Source organism: Mytilus californianus, unplaced genomic scaffold (genome assembly GCF_021869535.1).
Source record: "Mytilus californianus isolate M0D057914Y unplaced genomic scaffold, xbMytCali1.0.p SCAF_4, whole genome shotgun sequence".
In the NCBI taxonomy this organism is placed as follows: Eukaryota; Metazoa; Mollusca; class Bivalvia; order Mytilida; family Mytilidae; genus Mytilus; species Mytilus californianus.
Window position 1 is genome coordinate 126,164,323 of NW_026262690.1, and position 20,654 is coordinate 126,184,976.

The following is a 20,654-nucleotide window of genomic DNA, read 5'->3' on the forward strand; positions in this document are numbered from 1 at the left end:
ATGCAAATTAATAATCCACTTACCGAGAAAAGACATCAAATATTAATTTGACAGACTAGTTCTTCGATAAAATGTCATGATTGGCATTACAAAAATTTGTAGAAATATCAAAACATATATATCCAAAAAAATATCTGTTTAAACACCATGCTGTAGAGATTGAGTACCTGTAAAATAACAAAAATACCTAACTCCGACGAAAATTCAAAACGGAAATGTTTTATTCGGTTTTGCATCATTTATCAAACATCGATAATATTTAATACGTGACTTGAAACCATAAGACACGCAAGACATTGTATAAATAGTATTTTTATACAAACTAAAAATCATTTATGATGAGAAAAAACAACGAAAAACAAGCAATATTTTTACACCTAGGGAGACGATTGAAAATGATGTACAATTACGTTCCATTCAAAATTACTAACGATGCAATTCATTTACAAGGTATATGTGCGATTACAAATTTCAATAGAACACAAAGAAGGTGTTAACACCATTCCCCATATCCGTCACACGATACATCGCAGTCCATTAAATATTGCACTGTGCACAATTTCATATTGCACGTTACACAATTCAGTGAGCAAAAGGAAATTTACAATTCTATACTTCCACATGTTACAGTTACCATTTCCCATTGCACGATAATTTAAGGAACGTGTAAAAGAGGAACGAAAGATACCAAAGAGACATTCAAACTGTATATGTTAACGCCAATAAGTAAAAATAGGAATTAAGCTTAAATCCTAGGCAATAAGCTAATGCCTAGATATTTAAAGAGAGGCGAAAGATACTAAAGGGACATTCAAACTCATAAGTAGAAAATAAACTGACAACGCCATGGCTAAAAAAGAAAAAGATAAACAGACAAACAATAGTACACAAAACACAACATAGAAAACTAAGGACTTAGCAACACGAACATAACAATTAACGAAAAACAAATATGACAGAAATGAACCAACGACAACAACTGAACTACAGCAACTGGGAAATGGAAATATCACAATTGGAAAGCTGAAATCATCTCTTTTGTCGTAAAATTTTGTTTTCAACCGACCCTCATTGTCAATTTCTAGATGTTAGTCAAGATATGAGGCAGACTTAACTATATCTGTTATATCCTTTATCTAAGTTCAATGGGATAGATGCGTTCAACATAGTCACCAAATTTTGAATTATTTAGTGAGAGAACATCATCTATGTAGCGGAAAGTAAAGTTAAAGGATACTGCTAACTTCTTTTCTTTCTGCCTTATTAATTCCTGTATGAAGTCAGCCTCATATGAATAAAGGAACAAGTCGGCAAGAAGAGGTGCACAGTTGGTTTCCATGGGAATGCCAATTGTTTGCTGAAAAACACGTAACAAATATGTTTTCAATCAAGAAATCAAGCATCTTGATAATGTCAGTTTCAGAAAATGTTTGGTTAGCATCAGAGTGATTTTTTACAAAGTAGGATTTATCCCTCCCTAAGACCAGATACTTGTATCTACGTTGGCCATTCTTTTTGATGAAACAAAGCAGGACCAACTCTTTCAATTTGTCTTTTAGTTTGAAATGGGGAATACTTGTGTAAAGTGTATAAAAGTCAAATGTTTTAATACTATTGCAAGATGAAAGAGTCTTAGATTGTATGTACTCTAAAAGATCTTTGGATTTTTTTAGTATCCACATCTGATTCAAGCCACCTCTAGAATAGATAGTTTCACAATTACTTTGAAGCCCGGCTTTGATTGCTGATAAAAAAATGAAAACACGTTATGAAATTGATGTTAAAAATTTAGAAAGAGGTTTCTTGGATCACTTGGAAGACCAAGCAAGATACCGTTGTTTGTAAGGACACTTATGTAGTTTAGGTAACCAATACAGTGATTGAAAATCCAGTTCTTCACCTTTGGTTGAAATTCCAAAGGAACATAGGACAGACGTATGATTATCCAGGATTTTCTCTTTAGTAAGTATCGTGAGGTATATGTTGAGTTTCCAAGTGAATTGTCAATACCTAATGCATTCATCCAACAGTTTATGTTATGTGATTTACACACGAAAACGATGTTGTTTGGGCTTTATCTGCGGGGACAACAACATATTTGTCATGGAGGTAGGACAAGTGTTTAGCAACATTTGGGTATTTAAAAATTGATGTAGCATGGGTATTAATACACCCAATCAGTTTCTTGTTATTTAACAGGGTACAAAAGAAAAGCTGAGGTATCAGTTAAGGCTAAAATGTATAGTATACAACATATAACCTATTGACATAATTTCGGATCCTCGATTAAATGCTAGAATAAAGATTTCTAATAAAAGAGTTTCAGGCTTTGATGTTTAAATTTTAATGGTAATGATCTTATTTATTCGTTTATTCAATATAAATGATATGTTTATAAAAATAATTAGCGCATCCAAAGATACATGTTTTTTCCCCTAAAAACAATATAGAACTATTTTGTTTCTCATTGTTGTTTTAATGCCCAAGTGCTGATATCAGATTGTAATTTTTAAATGTTTAACCAGATGAGTAAAATTGTTATTTTGTGTGTGATTAGGGTACAGTTTCTTTTAAGATAAGTGTTGATAAACGCGTATCATCTGCCATCTTTGTTGACTGTATACATATGGTCCAGTTTATAAGATACGGTAAAGCGTTTCCATTAATGCAGAAGTAAGGATATACTTGGATACCACCATACCCGTCTACCATATATTGGATTGATCACCGGACAAGGTTTCCTGTCATAAAAGCCTTATAGTTCTGTAGTTTGTTGTTTCTTCATATCATATCTATAAATGAACAAAAGCAATTTATATATTTACTATTAGAGTATACTTTGCTTCAGCATAACGGACTTAGTATAATAATATTTTTCACATTTTGATGGAGTTTCGTTTGGTTATATATCATTGACGTTTACCTTATGTATTGTTTTTTTTTCTTATGTTCTTACGAAGTACTCTTCATAGATTTAGAAATGAGTATAAGATTAAAGATTTTTGACAAAGATGCATTTCAGGAATGTAAAAAAATAATTGGAAAGTTAACGCTATACTTTACAGTAATTTCCCATTGAAGTTTGTTAACAACGAAAAATTCTCATAATGAAAAAATACAATACTGCTATCTTCATTGGAATATACACTACTGAATAATAATTTTTTCCCGTTATGATATAGAATAGGATAGATTAAAATTTTTTTTGATAACATTAAAAAATAGTCGGAAAATACCATGATAAGATTCAAAACTTATGGAATGGAAATCTACAACGCCATGCCAAACCACTATAGCATCACCATCAGATAAAGGTACCCCTCCCCCCGAGGCAATAGAAAAATTATAACAAAAAGTATCTATTCCATTACCCGTACAGTAAAAACTATTAGCCGTACAATGTATCCGCTTTATTTACATGACTTTTTCTGAAACAATCAGTCTTTTTTAGGAATACAGTGTTGTTCAAGCTTTAATATGATATAAATTTGAAAACATCGAATGAATGGTTGAAAGATAGTGTTGATACAAGTTTGAACTCGTCACATGCTTCTTTCAACAGGACCTACCCGCTTCATTTCTGAAGATTAGAAGAGAGAAGACGCCAATTAAGGATCTTAAACAGCCCTGAATAGTAGATATATTATTAGAAATGAGCATAAAGAATATAATAAAAAGAAATAGAATTTGACCTTACCTGACTTCCCATTTGTTTCTTCTACCACCTCGAGGGTACCTATAAGCGGTGGTGATGCTAAACAGTGCAATCGGGCGTTTATTTAGTTGTAAATTTTGAAATAAAATCAGCAGGCAAAAGTGTTTTAATGCGGAAGAAATGTAATAGGTCAAACGTTAACGGAACTGTACATAGGAAAAAGCTACTATTTACTCAGTATTGTTTACCCAATGAATTTAAAACTATTGTCGAATTCAAACAACACATAAATAAAATACAAGGGGTTGAACAAACCGAACATGAATTGTCATGAATTGACGCGGGAAATGACTGTAAAGTATAGCGTTAACTTTCCATTTTTTTTTTACATTCCTGAAATGTATCTTTGTCAAAAATCTTTAATGTTATACTCATTTCAAAATCTATGAAGAGTACTTAGCAAGAACATAAGAAAAAAAACGATACATAAGGTAAACGTCATTGAGATATATCCAAACGAAACTCCATCAAAATGTGAAAAATTCACAACATTAATTACCAACTATGCATTATAGCATGCCTGTTATATTTTTGAGGAATTCTTCTGCACCTATTGCATTTTGCATCCTATATTCTCATTTACATGATAAACATGCCGTTTATACTAATTTTAAGCAATGTAACTAATACACGTTAAAATTGTAGATGAATGATAAATGTCATACTTACTTTTTGAATCTCTGTTTTGTTGCATATGTAGCAAACACTGCTCCAACGATGGAGAGAATTGCAATAAAAGCTCCAACACCTCCACTTATTATAGGTGCATTGGTATCGTAAACTGAAAATTTCAATTAGAAAATATAATAAATAACAAATTTTATTTGAATACAAAATGTGCATATTACAAAAAAATCTGGCTAGTGTTGGTATGAGGAAAAAATATCTGAAATAAAAAATCATCATACATTTAAGATATTTTACTAACAGAACGCCACAGAATAGAACATGTGTACAGCAGGGTCTGTTCTACAACAATAACATGATACATATGTACAAATACAGATAAAAAACATGAAAGAAAGTATGTTTCTAATTTTTTAAGCCGTATCAATATTCATATTCATTTAACATGTATAAAACTGATAAAATACCACTTTTTTAAAATCATATTTCTTCAGATAGAAAGCTATCCTTTATGTCTTTATATTTGGTGAATTTAAAACGATGTCTGCATGTTGTTTGCTTTTAATTATATTGTTCAAGGTGAATACCAGGAGAATATTGTTGGATAAAAATGCCACCAACAACCACACATACTATTATAACAGTTGGAAAGCAAGTCCTTGGAAACGTCCGTTGTCGTCAAGCTCTATCAGTAACAATAGCAGGGGGAATTAATTAGGTGGAGCTACAGTCGTCGGTGACGTTAAAAAGTCCGCGAAATCAATCGGCTAAAAAACCGACGTTTAAACTATTTTTTTTTCAACTTGTCATGCTGTTATTATAATTGATTTTTAAAGTTTGTAGGTTTTGAAAGCAATATAGTTTCAGTACGACATAGAAACATTGTCCAAAATAACTTTTAGTTGCTATTTATTTATCCTGTCCGTTCTAAAAATTATCAGTCATCTTTTTTGTTCGCCAAAAACATCGAATTTAGATAACTTGACGTTTGCGTATCCAAACACGGAAAAGAACGGTAAAAATCTATAATGAAACCGGGTAACCTACTTCAAATTTCTACACAATTATGAAGCCATCATTTTTTACTCTAATACACCAATTTTAGTGACCACCAGTCATGTCAATTTGTAGCTGGTTTTGGCTGCGTTTCTAGTTTAAAACAGTGAATGTTCATCTTCTTTTTATTGTACCTGTTTCCAAGTACTCTAAAATACTGATTTTATTAAAGATATGAATGAAATTGTGGTTAAAGGTTGTTGTTTTTCACAATTCCATACGATACCTCCATTTCAAAGTAACTAAAACCCTTCTTGATCCCCTACACTAATTGAAGGTGACATTGTTTTCTTTTTTCAACATACGTCATATAACGTTAACAAAATATGTGTCAGGGTCATGTGCATAGTGAAAGTTTACACATTGGAAAAGTGAAACAAATATCATCTTTATTGCGTTTGAAACTGTACGTCTTTGAATATTTCATTCATACTGGAAGTAAATCTGACTGATTAATAATAGCCTGTGGATAGACAAAAACACAAAAAAATAGCAAGAGAAAATGACTTGCAATGAAAATTACTGGAGAAAAAAACACATCATATGAAAAAGGAAATGAAGGTCAGTTATTTATATTTATAATTTCAATATAAGTTAAAATCTTGCTTTTTTGATTATCTCTTTACTAAATAAGCTACAGTAAAGTGCAAATACTAGCTTATAAAGTCAAACAAGAAATTGAATTCATAGAGATGTTTTCTTACAAATTTGAACTTATTCAAATGGCAAATTCTTGTCATATTTAACAATCCATTGATCATTAAGTAAAAGGCACCATATTTGTCCCATCAACTTTCATTTGTGATACAAATATCCAATTTTTAAGGTAAAACATACAATACTTTGTTTATTAATATATATACCAGCTGATACAGCAATCAATAATAATGATTTTAAAATTCAAAATTATGTCACTATAAATAATTTTAAGTTTTATTTTTTACTGAATTTCTGTCAATATTTTTGGTAAACTTATCCTTTTTCTGTAGGATATTTTCTAGGCAGTACTGTACTGTTTAACTAAGAAACATAGGCTTGAGTTAAAAGGCATTTTTACTTTGAAGAAACTATTGTGACTCTTGGTCTCACTTTTAAGAATATAACATATAAATGATCAGTACTATTTATTATTTTTTTTTAGAAAAATTATTTAAATTGTATAAAGTATGTTTTATTGCATTAAACATTGTTAGAAGTATTTAAAAAAAAAATGCTACTAGGAGAGATCACATATTCCATTATAAAAATTACAAAGTAAATTTCATCAGCCAGAGCTAATTTATATCAATTCAGCTAGGTTTCTATGTGATATTTCTTAATTGTCACCAATTTTTTGTCTTCTATTTTTTACCACTAATCCTTCTCTGAATAGTAGGGAAGTATCTCTTCTTATTATTATAATAAAATACTTGTAAATCGAATTTCATTTATTTTCTTCTTGATTTTTGTACAGTAAACTCCTTTTTATTCATTTTTCTGGGGTTTTTTTTGACAAGTGATATCAAGTAGAGATAACCACTTGCACTAATCGGCAAAAAAACCACCGCTTCGTGTTGAAAATAACTTGACGTTTGCGTATCCGAAACTATATTGCCTCGATATTTATATCGAGTGTTTGTCTTAATCAGATGCTTTATTAGATTTAAATTCAGCCCATCATTTTTAGTTTCCTCGAAAATATTTTGATTTTTCGATCAAGAGATAGACTTGACAATTTTCACACAAACTTCAAGTTTGAAGATAAAATGAAGAATAAAGGACATTGAGTTGATGTGTAAGTTTTGACGAGTTAAAACTATGTATATTCAAGATTATTTTGATCAATAAGTTTTTATCATGACAGTGGTATTTTAGTGAGTAAAAATAAGGTTTGTCTAATCCGTTGTTTTACTGAATTTTCACTGTCACGTGACTCTATTGTTGCTGATAGACTTGGAGTCAAACCGTGACCTGCTTTCCAACTGATAAGTATTAATTGAAACCGTGTTTTACAGACTGTTATATATTTAAAACTATCATTAAAACTTCACAAGATGGCGCGTAATCATTTCTAATTTTTAAGATGAAAGTTTAGATTCAAACTGGGTAAGTTAATCTGTCATAATGAGATAACACAATGCATATATGTATGAAATCTTAGGATTGTTTTTCATGAGGGAGCTGCAAGATACCAAAGAAATATTCTAAGTCATAAGTAGATGGCAATCTTACAACACCATTGCAAAAAACAAAAATGGCAAAAATGGCAAAAAAAAAAAAAAAAAACAACAGAAAACAAAACGCAACATAAAAACTGAGCAACACGAATCCTACCAAAATTGGAGGTGATCTTAGGTTCTCTGGAAAGTTAAGTAAATCCTGCTCTGAATATGACACACGTCAAGTTTCTGATGTAAGTACAAACTGTCTTAGTCGCTGATGTCAAATTCGAGGATAATTCATGTTCGGTTTGTTCAACCCATTTTATCTGCATGTTGCTATCAAACTCTAGTTTCCTGAATAGCGATAGACCGTATAATGCAAATCCAAGTGTTTGGAATTAAAAGATACCATCAGTACTTACAAGTAGCCTTTGTGCTATTGGTAACTGTTTCTGTTGTATGTCTTGGTGTAGCTTCATTTGTAAATTGTATCGTCATTTTTTCAGTTGTTTCCTTTGTTGTTGGAACGAACGTCGTGATGTCTGTTGGATGTTCAGTTTTTACATTTGTTGTTTGGCCAATTGTTCTGCTCTGTGTTGTAGGTTTACTTGTAACTTTTGTAGTTGGAACCATTGTGGTGCTTTGAGTTGTAGGTTCAGTTGTAACTTTTGTAGTTGGAACCATTGTGGTGCTTTGAGTTGAAGGTTTAGTTGTTACCTCGTTCGTTATCACTTTGGTGGTAGTGATATCTGGTTGTGTAGCTCTTTCTGATGAAATGGCCGAAGTTGTTTCTTCAGCGCCTACCAAAATATCTCTTAGTAAAAATATCATCTTAAAACATCAAGACAAAACAATTTAAAAATAATGAAGCTGCGTGATATTTTAACATTAAATACATATTATGCAATTCTTCGTATAAATAAGTTTTGAATTGTACAAATTTAGATGGAACGCATTTATTAAAAAAAATATGTTGCAAGATATTTACTACTTAAACAAATAAATACAAAGAATGTATTCAATCAGATATGTTTTAATATATTATACTTCAATATAAATCAATATTTTGAGAAGATATAGGTCAGTGTTCGAGTTTGAGAACAAATAAAAATAAAACTAGCGATATTTTTTATCGGAAAATAGGCTGTTTCTGAGGTGAATTTGTAAAAAGCAGATTTTCAAAATAGTCCATAAGTGGTGTATATGAAATGAACGTGTATTTCGTAATATAGAGAAATATTAACGTTTATTGACCAAAAATTGTAAAATATCCTTGAGCTGTAAACTATTATAATAGAAAAGAAAGGATATGGGGTATGAATCCGTGACACAAAATCAGTATCAGCAATAAAAAAAAACCCAAAACAACCAAACAAATAAAATAAAAAAACAGCGTTTTTATTGCTGTTCCTCATCTCAAAGTCACTGTGATTCAACACGTAGTAACTAAACTCTCAAGAAATCAAACACTTCGACTATTCCTCTGAAGCAACGGTAACATATCGAACGTTATATTCCTTTAGTTAACAAATAACGCACACAATAAATTAATGAACAAAACAAGAAGATAAAGAAACAAAAAACGATGACATAATATATATTTCATAAATGAAGAAAAACAACAAGATAATATATATTTCAAACCATAAACAAAAACAACAAGATAAAGAACTAAAAAACGAAGACATAATATATATTTCTATATGAAGGAAGCTCAGTGAAACTAGTAATACCTGTCATAAGCGGCGTGAATAAAATCTTAGTATACGTACATCATTGTAATGCAGATTAAAACATTATGACAAAAACAAGACCATTTTTGAAATGTATGCCTTGCATTTGCTAGAATTATAAATGATTGAATTTGTATTTGCCCTCGCCAGTCGATAAAAAAGTTTAAAAGTTCTAGAAAAGTGTATGCAATGAAAGTCCCCTGTAACATTTATAAGAACTAGTTGATTTTTCAACGATAATAAAATAGCCAATTAAGTCGTGAGTTAAATCTTTTACTTAAATAGTTTTAACGGTCACATATCGAACGTTATCGATCTACCTTGTACAAACAGTATTTCAGAATGTTTTTTCTCGAAATTATGCATGTATATGTTAGCGGCAATAAGTAAAATTAGGCATTAAGCTTAAATCCTAGGCAATAAGCTAACGCCTAGACATTAAAAGAGGGGCGAAAAATACCAAAGGGACATTCAAACTCATAAGTCGAAAATAAACTGACAACGCCATGGCTAAAAAAGGAAAAGACCAACAGACAAAAAATAGTACACAAAACACAACATAGAAAACTAAAGACTGATCAACACGAACCCCACCAAAATCTGGGGTGATCTCAGGTGCTTCGGAAGGGTAAGCAGATCCTGCTCCACATGTGACACCTGTCAAGTTGCTCATGTTAGTACAAACCCGGTAATAAGTCTAATTCGGTAGGTCACATTCGGGAAAAGGGGACGGGATTGTAGTGACGACATTAGGAACATATCCGCTATCATCTGTGAAACGGATATTCCACAACGGTGAACCAACTCGTGATGACGTCCGTAAAATTTACGAAGGGATGATTTCAACTTCACCATTTGGAACTAAATTAAATTAGAGCAAAGTAGATTAGACACAAGTAAATCATACTTTTGAAGTCTTCTCCATAATACAATATGAATATATACAATAATAATATAATGAACATGCATGTAAAGCAAACAGTTTATAGAATATTATAGACAAATAAAAAAGATGGAGCAAAGATTGACTTTGGTGTTGATGATGATTTCGCTGATGACGATGGTACCTGTCAGTATCAATGACGTGCTATGAAGGTACAAGAAATCTGTTTGACCTTTTGATGAAATTCTGAACATGTTTGAAAATTTGTATATCAATTTAAATAGTGTGCACTTCCCGTTTGTTTAACTATCATAGGTCTCAGTTAGATTTTTACAGTTTATCCGTTACTGCAAGGTCGTATGCAAGAGATGCAAGTGAAAATCCAAAATATGTTTTTGCTTAAATCTTTAAATCTGACAGACAAAAATAAAACTTGAATCAATACATAACTAATTTTTATATTACAACAAGAGATTGAAAACAATTTAAGTTTCATTGTAAGTTCGCTAATTATTATATTAGTTACTCACTTGGCCATGGATCTATAGAAGTTCCATAAAGCGTAAGAGACCAGCTGTCTAATGAAACTACAAGTATAACAGATATTTGATTACATTAAATACCGAGTACCGCATGCAGAGCATATTATACTTACCAATAACGAGCAACGGTCAATATCTATGTTTTTGGAATTCATCTTGATGATATGTGATATTGTACTGCTCTGTTGTTTTTTTTGTGTTCGTATAAGCAAAGTATCAATTGTCAGTTTGTAGTAGTTTATTCATGTGGTATCCCTAAAGCGTAATTATTCGTCAGTTTTCATAGCACAGTAATTCTAAGAATTGGAATTGTATTTCTGTTACAGTTAAATAACAATTCAAGACCATTTGATATTATTTCTATGACTCATTATTTAAAAGTCGTTTTCAGTGCAGTCCTTAAAGCGTAGTTGCAATTTACCGTACCCTTCCTGACTTCGACTTCACTCATTAATATATTGAGATCAAAATGGAGACAGAAAAGATGTTTTCATGCTTAAAATCCGAAACTATGCAGTTAAAACTATACATTATTACCGGTTATAGTATTGATGTACGAAGTAATTTCAAGTCCCCAACTTCCAATGGGAGATTCCTTCCAAAAATGTACCGACATGAAAGTCCAAGTTAGATTTCCGGCTGTTTCATTATCAACAGCATCTTGTTCCCTGTAGTGTAATAAATGACTTCTGGTACCAGATGGAGATACCAAATACAACTGCGTTACACCTCTAAAGGCTGAGTAGGAGAATGTAATGTCAGCTTTCACGTGTTCTAGATAGTTAATGAATGGACAGTCACCAGATGTTACAGTAATAGAATCAGAGGCCGAGGTAGTGGTGCTCCTGCAAAGTAAATAGGATATTTGTGTCAAAATTCTAAGTGTATTCCAATTATTCACATCGACATTAAAGCCAAATTATATAGGTGTATGGTGTTTTGCTTAAACGGAATGATTGGATGCTATAGCAACAAAATAATATATGTTTGATACGTTAATACCACTTTTGGACCATTTTACAGACAGAACGATGGATACATGTATATGCTCCCGTAACATTTTGTCGTAGAAATTTTCATTGGGTAGGCTGTGACACAGCAGGTGTCAAAGGACCAATGGAACAGAAAATCAAAATGCCATAAAATGGTTAAGATGGAGAGCAATGAGCCAAGGACCACAGAATTAAAGAAGTTGGCTGTTTGAATTAAACTTAACTATTTTTAAATGATGCCTCCTTTAATAGATAATGAATACCACATGAAAAACCTTTGACAATACATGTAGGTCCGTTTGCTTGTTTGATTTAAAAAAAAATAATTTGAAGAGTATATATTAAAATATACTTTTTCACTTTTTTGGTCTTTTGGAAAATGTTGTTTGTGCTGTATTTAGACCCCTCTACCAAGAAATTTGTTTTGCATGCACACGTATAAAAATTGCGGTTTTTATCCAACGCAATCTTAGGTTTGAACGTTGTTTTCAATTTAGACTTGTTTATATTTTTTCGTTTGGGCTTGTATCATATTTGCCTTCGGGTTTATATGATCCGTTCATCCTATTTCGACTCTTCAAAATTCAAGAGTCTATCCTAAATTGAGGTAAATTATATGGCCTTCCAAATACTGTTTCGATTCCTAACATCACTGAAGAGACATTAATTGTCGGAATCCGGATATGGTGTACTAATTTTTGCACCTTTTGTTTGCGGTATACCCTCTTTTCCGCAAGTTTATTGTTTTCTGTTTGGTATTAAATTAATAGTTAAGATCCATTTTGTTACATCTGGTGATCTGTTTATTTGGCAATCGCCAATGGCAGTCAGCAGGGTTTAAGAACATCCGTTGTTCGACCTGCTAGTCAAATGCGTTTTGTTAAAATATACTTTTTCACTTTTTTGGTCTTTAAGAAAATTTTGTTTGTGCTGTATTTAGACCCCTCTGCCAAGAAATTTATTTTGTATGCACACGTATAAAAATTGCGGGTTTTATCCATCGTAATCATAGGTTTGAACGTTGTTTTCAATTTAGACTTGTTTATATTTTTTCGTTTGGGCTTGTATTATATTTGCCTTAGGGTTTATATGATCCGTTCATCCTATTTCGACTCTTCAAAATTCTATCCTATCTGATTTTTTTCTGAAAATTTTAAATACAATTAATTACACTTAATTTTTTTTATAGTTAAAATAGTTGAGAGGTTTCTGTTGTATATTGAATGATATAAGAAGATTGAAAGAGACACCCGATCTACATTAAATATGAATTTTGTTCTTATTTTGTATTGCTGACTCATTAAAGTAGATCAATCATCTCATAAACACAATTGTTATTGAGAATTACGATGGAAACGAGTCGTAACTGGATCAATTATTGCGCTTAACAAAAGGTAGAAATTCCATCACGGAAAACTGATTTCTAACCGCTTAGGCTGTTTAACTCAGGATTTTGGGATATATCCATACTTTCGAAAGAATAGTGTATTTGGCTTCTACAAAAATTAAGTTTTTAGTTTTTCTGATGGAGAAAATTTTGTTAACTTGTCCTGTTAGGAAGATAAGTATCATGTGTTTATAGTATTTATTCCAAGATAATACTTAATGTAATGAATATCCTGTATTTATCATGATTTTCAATTAACGAAATTGTGATTGCTGAAAGACCGCCTCCTTAATGTTTTGCTTATGATCTTATGAATTTATCTAAAACGTACATTGTAGCCGTGCAGGACTAAAATTCTAAATAGGACATTCTACCTTTCACAACGTAGATTCCAAATTGATGGTTTCGTTCTTCAACCCATTGGCATTTTATCGTAATCTACTTTTGTTTACATACATACAATCGTCATATCAAGATATATAGCTAGGCTGGTTAACAAATTAACGAAACAAACCATAAGCAGTAATAAAAACCATATCACTTTATGGCATATACATTGTACTTACAAAGCTGGAGAACTTGTGGATGAACTGCAAGTTTCTTGTGTTGGAACTGTTACCCAGTTTTGTCCGAACTTTACCATAGCTTCGGCATCTAGCAAACCAAAACCTAGCACCTGGCTGACTGTTAATACAGCAAACAAGAAATAAGTATTTGAGGAACATGCAACTTTACTGTCAATTTTTTTCACTTACGTATTCTCCTTGTTGAAATAAAAAAAAAGCATTTAAATATGTAAATTTTGTTTTTAAATATAACATCGTTGAAGTCTCAAACGGTTGAAAATAAATATTGCTCGGTGTGCTTGTTTTGAGATATAAGTGTATAGAGTAAATAAGACAATACAAAAAACGACTTCAAACTGTATGCAAAGTACAGCAAAAAAGCTAGAACTTTATGAAAAAAAGGCAACAGAGATACCGACGGAGCAGGCAAAAATAATTTGTCCAATAAAGATAAACTAAACTATGATTAAACAGAAAAACGATTAAAACAAAAGGAAAATAACTTAAAACTACAAAGAAAACTAGACTGAGCAAGACATCTCTTACCAAACACGGAAAGGGGGGAGGTATATCAATTGATCTGGTTTGATTAGCAGATACTGCTCCGAATGTTGCCTTACGAGGGTGTATTTGAGATATGGCAGGTTTAATGGTTTCTTGGCAGAAAGTTTGAGGACATCGAAAAAAAACCCCTGTTGAAAACAGTTGAAAATAAGACAAACGGCTACCCCAAGGTATAAACATACATATCTATCCTCAGTATATTTTTTTTTGTATGAAAAAATACTTGCATGGTTTTTGAAAAAATTCGTAACCAGTTTGAGATTTGTATTGAATTAATTGTTTGGGGGGTTTTAGATTTACAATAAATTTAGAACTAAACAATACTTTTTACATTTGTTTTATGTTTGGATAGAGCTATTGTCTTTTATTTAATGTATTTCTTCCTAAGAAACTCACATTCTTTATTTGCTCCGTTGATTGACCAATCAGAATACGTGTCATTGAAACCATTCCTGTTTGATGTGAAAACAATCAGATGTTGGATGTCTCTCCATGTCAGATTAGGACTGGCAATATGTAATATATATAAAGAGTAAACAATATACACAACTAAGTTTCAATATATCAAAGTTATTGTACAAATAAATTTTCATTTAAACAATTATGTTTAGAAAGCATATACCGAGAACGCACTTTAAATTCACATAAATCAACAAAATAAGTTAATAAAACATTAAGTTAAAGAGACGTTTTTGATTTTTGCATGCGCTATATTACCAGTTTATGATCTTTACTTAGTCTAGAATGTAGAAGCAACAACTAAGAACAATACTTTTATCTATACAATGTATGTGATGAAATGTCATGTCTGTCATATTGAGACAATATAACTAGCAGCTTCATGTATACTCTAATGATTTGCCTGAGCTACTGAAACACAATTACTTTGTGCAATGTATACTAGATTTGATATTGAATGCGAATGTATCAACTATCGTATTTGTATATTGAGTATCGCATTAATAAAAACTGGCAGTCTGATATCTTATAAAAAAATAGGTATGAAAAATTTTCCTGAAATCGCAATAATTAATCTCGCATTTTTGTCCAATCTATAAAAATCTCAATGATAAATGCATTCAATAATGTCTGAATGTACAGTATGGTTAGTCTCACCTCGAGATTTGCTTTGCCCGAGTGTTTGAACAAGAAAGTCAACAATTGAGGAAACATGCGTTAAAAAAAGGAATCATACAACGTCATCAGCTATATGTGACAATACTGATATGCATAACAAGAAAAGTCTTTACTTTGCCTCGAGTGTAAGAGCAGCAATACCAGCGGCTATTGGTGCTGCAAATGACGTTCCTTGGACACCCTCGCTTTTACAGCCAAATGCTGTTGTAGTTGTTGTCTAAAATAAATAGTTCTTATTTAGCTTATATGCATTAAAAGAGAGGCGAAAGATACCAAAAGGGAATTTTACACTGTTTGCAAAAGTATGAATTATTCTAAATAATAAGGATGTTCTTATCCCAGACAGAAAACCTTAGCCGTATTAGGCACTACTTTTTGGAACTTTTGGTCCTCAATGCTCTTCAACTTTGTACTTGTTTTGGCTTTCGAACTTTTTTGATCTGAGCGGCACTGGTTAGTCTTGCGTGGACGAAACGCGCGTCTTGCGTATTAAATTTTAAACATGGTACCTTTTGTTAGCTATTATTCGTATGTTTCTCTGTCCTATATGTTCTCCCATTTATTTGTATTGTAGTCCTGTCATGTAATGTTGTCATTTTAATGTTATATTTCACATTGCCATAAAAGCGGGAGGTTTGGCTAGCCACAAAATCAGGTTCAACCAACCATTTTTTTTCTTAAAATGTCCTGTACCAAGTCAGGTAATGGCCATTGTTATATTATAGTTCGTTTCTGTGTGTGTGTTACATTTTAATGTTGTGTTTCTGTTGTGTCGTAGTTCTCTTCTTATATTTGATGTGCTTTCCTCAGTTTTAGTTTGTAACCCGGATATGTTGTTTTCTAAATCGATTTATGAATTTCGAACAGCGGTATACTACTGTTGCCTTTATTATTCAACAGTAAAAAATAAACTGAAAACGCTATGGCATAAAAAAAAAACACAAAAAGATAAAGAACAGTATACAAAACACATTATAAAAAACTAAAGACTGAGCAAGACGTACCCAAACAAAAACCTGGGGTGATCTCAGGTTCCCCAGAATAGTAAGCTCATGTAAGTACAAACCCGGTGATAAGTCTAATTCGGAAAGTCAATTCAGGTAAAGAAGGACAGCATTGTGATTACGACGATTTCAACATATTCGTCGTCATCTGTGAAAGAAATATTCCATAACGGTCAACTAACTCTTGATTTTTGAAGGTTTCGAAACTTCACCACTTGGAATTCCTAGTTAAATAGCTTCCTTATGAGCAGCAACCCTCTATCAAAGAAATCCTGATAGGAAACGCAAGCGCTAGAATATCGTATATACTGGAAGTTGAACGTTGTTTTCAATTTAGACTTGTATATACTGTAAGCTATATCCTCCATATAACTGTTCTATGTTTCTTTTCTAGATTCAATGAAGACGTGTATTGCCATTCAGGTTTAACTTATATTATATCATTGATATAGTCATATTAATAAATTAATAGTAACAAAACTTTAAATTGTTTTAAAAACTAATGATTGTCTTCTTTTTTGATTCGAGGGTCACTGATGAGTCTTTTATAGACGAAACGCGCGTCTAGTGTACAAAATTATAAGTCAGGTATCTTTGAAGATTTATCGTCAATGCAATCGTATATATATAATAACCATTCATTGAAATATATAATATAATTGTACACAACCTAGAGATAGATAGAATGCGAGGCTGAGGCGAGTGCAAATAAATTTGATATCTCGAGACAATATATTGGTATGTTCTTTACTTCTACTCTTACAACTGTTTCCATCGAAATATATTAGATAAAAAAAATCAATCTTGGACTAGAAGCAGACGACCAAGACGTTAAATATATCTCTATTGTATTCTTACAGGAGAGGCAAAAGATACCAGAGGGACATTCAAACTCATAAGTCGAAAAAAATACTGACAACGCCATAGCTAAAAAAGAAAAGACTAAAAGACAAACAATATTACACAAAACATAACACAGAAAACTACGGAATATTTATCAACAAGGTCTAAGTATCTTCCGATGAACTTGTTTAGAAAAAGGACGAGACGTTCTTTGACATAAACCTGGTTCATCAACTTTCTGCTAGACACTGGTGACGTTTCATAAAGTCAAGTAGCTGCAAGCTCTTCAAAACCAAATGAAATGTAAATCCCATATGCAGGTGAGGTTGGTATATTGCTACTAAGGTGGGGGAAATTGATAATTTCAAAATTAAAATCGTCTTGTTTGTCATAGATTCTGGTACTGAGATGACCGTTTATGTCAAATTCGAGGTATAAGTCTAAAAATTAGGCAGAGGAAACCGTGTCTGTCGTTTCTTCAATTTCTAGTTCTAGAGGATATAATAATAGAACCCAATCAGAAAAGTATTGATTGATAATGGAAACAGCGTATTTGACAACCTCTGGAATTGTAGCAGCTAGGTGTTTTACGTAGCGACCACCTCGAAAACTCTCCTAAATATATTGTATATAATTTCCCTATTCAGACAGAAAACACTAACTGCAATTATTTAAACCCCACACAACAACAGAAAAAAAAACCCAAACTATTTCATTACATCTTGAATACAAAGGAAAGAAAAAAACCTTACAAAAGTCATGTATCGATATATATAATCTATATAATTACTGGTTTTTACATCATGTGTGCACCAAAATAAAGACTACGGTGAGCCATAGTTGAGAACTTGTTAAACCATCAGAACATTTTGCTGTACGCAATGAAAAAATAGAAAAATGATTGAGAAAATAATGTCGTTATCAAAAGATACACGTGTGTAGGGTATTAAGTTCTCCTAGTTTTAATTAACTTTAACGTTTTACTAAACCACAACATAAGACTTACCAGAAATCTATCATCCTCACTGCCACCATACGCTGCAGCTAAAGCAGGAGCACATACTTCAGAATACCATGCATTTTTACCAATTTGTACACTAGTAATGGCTACAGTATATATACTATTGGCATAACCGTCACCATTACAGTTGTCTGCAGTACCTCCGTTACCAGCTGCCCATATGTAAATAGCCCCTTTACCATTTCTTCCCTTTGATATGAATAAATGATCAAAATGTGTATAAAAATTTACAATGAGTGGCTCTCACGAATGGAAAATCTACATATTATATCATGTACCATAGAAAACATGAACATGAACGAATTTGCAATCCTTTCGACAAGATCATTATGCTTGGTTTAGAAATCGGATTACCAACTGGTGCAATACATGTTTTAACTTTTGTTGAGATAATCATTTGAACGGTTTTCATCTAGGAAAATTGCTTTTCTCCTTTGCCATCGATTCACTTTTGTTAGGCGATAATCATTGTTTTTTTCATTTAGGTATTATGTGGGTCGTTGTTCGAAACTTGTATCTTATTTTATTTCAGTTGAAGCTTTTAATGCTTTAAGGCAGGTTGAGGTTTAGAACCTTTGATGATTTTAGTCATGCTTTTGTATGGATTTTCTGGAGGTAAATTGTGCATACACGAAAAAAGTTATAAACAAGTATAAAATGCTATGGGTACCATTGTCGCCGTCATGTTGATGTCACACAAATAATAATGAATCTAAGTATCACTTACATGGAGAAGCTGTAGCTAACATGAAACATTGTATCGAATAGGATAATAGCATATTTTACTCGAAAGGATATCACAAATGAGGATATAAACTTTAAATATGTATTACAATCAGAAACACTATCTCACATGAAGACACGTTATCTTGAAGAAACTAAGGTTTCAACTCCCTCAGGCAAAGTTGGCCTTAGATGGATTTAGCTATTTTTTGAAGGTCCTTTTTGGTTTATAGTTCATCAACGTTTTCGGTTCTTATACATCCTTGGCTTTCAAATATTCGGCTTTAAGCGTTCCTGATGAAGGTAAATCCAGGAAAGCGTTTCGAACGCATGAAACTTATAACGTGTTGTTTTTATTTTTTATCTAAAAGTAATGAGAGACAATTTTCTAAAAGAACATCCTTGTTAATGAAACATGTAAACTGTTGACAAACTCGACGAACCTTACTTTTTACCAGATGTAAAAGCTAGCACAATTTAACTTTGATGTACACTGTCTATATTATACATTTTTATGGATAAGAGCTCATGAATATATATTTATCATTTACAATGATATTGAGTTGATTAGACATTTTCCATATCTGATAGTTAAGTGTTCTTTTATTTGGAAAAAAAAACTTCTTAGAGTGGATTCATATTGTAGTCCAAAACATGAAGTGATAGAATAAGGTCGACGATTTTAACTTCCAACAGGCTACCTCATAGAGTTGTTGCATGGTTTCTTTTACATGAAAAGATAGTTGCACCCTCTATGCACACATAATTGTATTCAATATTCACATTCTGACAATTGAATGGGCTTTAACAAATGCCGCAAAGCTTAACAAACATCATTCACTTAAGCAAGGGTTTTATTATCGGTCAGGAGAACTTCAGTTTGTATTTAGATATATACACTTACAATAGTTACTCCATTCTGCAGTGCTGCCTTCGTTATTGGACCAGGTTCTTCAAAACCAGTTAACTCCCCTGGTCCCCAGCTATTGTTGTATATATCAACCTTTGAAATATAGTGATTTAGAGCTTGGGCTTCATCTGAATCTAATATAGAGTTATCACCCAAAATTCGAATTCCTGTAAACCAAATAAAGTCATTGTAAAGATTGATAATGAGTTTTTGTCATGCCGTCTTGTTAATGTAATTATTTACAAACAGAGACATTAAGAATATCAAAGCATACTTCGTCTGAACCTTTTATTAAACCGGATACAATATTCTTTATCCGTTAAAACCGATGTAGTAATATTTCGTTTTCAAAATTAATTTCTGTCAGATACTCTTGTTTGTGTGGAATCAAAAACATATTTTCAGATTACCCCCCAAAAAAGACTGATAAAAGGCAACATAAAATATATTATAGCAAGCTGGATTTGTCATTTACAATAAACCCAAAAGGGAACTAGAACAGAGTATGTGCCAATACCATTGAAATAGCATTAACTGTATGGATGTGTTTGCACCAGATACGCATTTAGACAATAAATGGCTCTTCGGTTATGATCCCCGCCAAAATATGTGAAAATCCAAAGGTTTAAAAAAAAAATGAAGAGCGTATAATCCAAACAGAACAAAAAGTATAGCCATAGCCAGACAGGAAGTGTAGCTATAGCCGGACAAGAAGTGTAGCCATAGCCGGACAAGAAGTCAGAGCTTTGCATGAGATAGATATATTCAATTATCTGATTAACTCATTTCAAAGATAAAAGTAAACGAGTT

The 20,654-nt window shown here is 32.0% G+C and overlaps 1 protein-coding gene across 3 annotated transcripts in view; it reads right to left on the reverse strand.

The window, feature by feature from the left end:
- Window positions 1–419: 419 nt before the first annotated feature.
- Window positions 420–20,654, reverse strand: part of LOC127739371 (furin-like) — a 61,373-nt gene continuing 41,138 nt past the window's right edge. For 2 of the 3 annotated variants that reach the window (XM_052251071.1, XM_052251069.1), the window contains 10 exons: window positions 19,839–20,011; window positions 18,197–18,400; window positions 15,457–15,560; window positions 14,603–14,712; window positions 13,643–13,760; window positions 11,235–11,542; window positions 10,686–10,742; window positions 7,962–8,339; window positions 4,385–4,496; window positions 420–2,792 (listed from right to left, as the gene is read on the reverse strand). In XM_052251071.1, the coding sequence (XP_052107031.1) occupies window positions 2,756–2,792; window positions 4,385–4,496; window positions 7,962–8,339; window positions 10,686–10,742; window positions 11,235–11,542; window positions 13,643–13,760; window positions 14,603–14,712; window positions 15,457–15,560; window positions 18,197–18,400; window positions 19,839–20,011 (1,601 nt within the window). In that variant the 3' untranslated portion in view covers window positions 420–2,755. The remainder of the gene's footprint in view (window positions 2,793–4,384; window positions 4,497–7,961; window positions 8,340–10,685; window positions 10,743–11,234; window positions 11,543–13,642; window positions 13,761–14,602; window positions 14,713–15,456; window positions 15,561–18,196; window positions 18,401–19,838; window positions 20,012–20,654) is intronic. The other variant, XM_052251070.1, reaches the window with a different exon arrangement.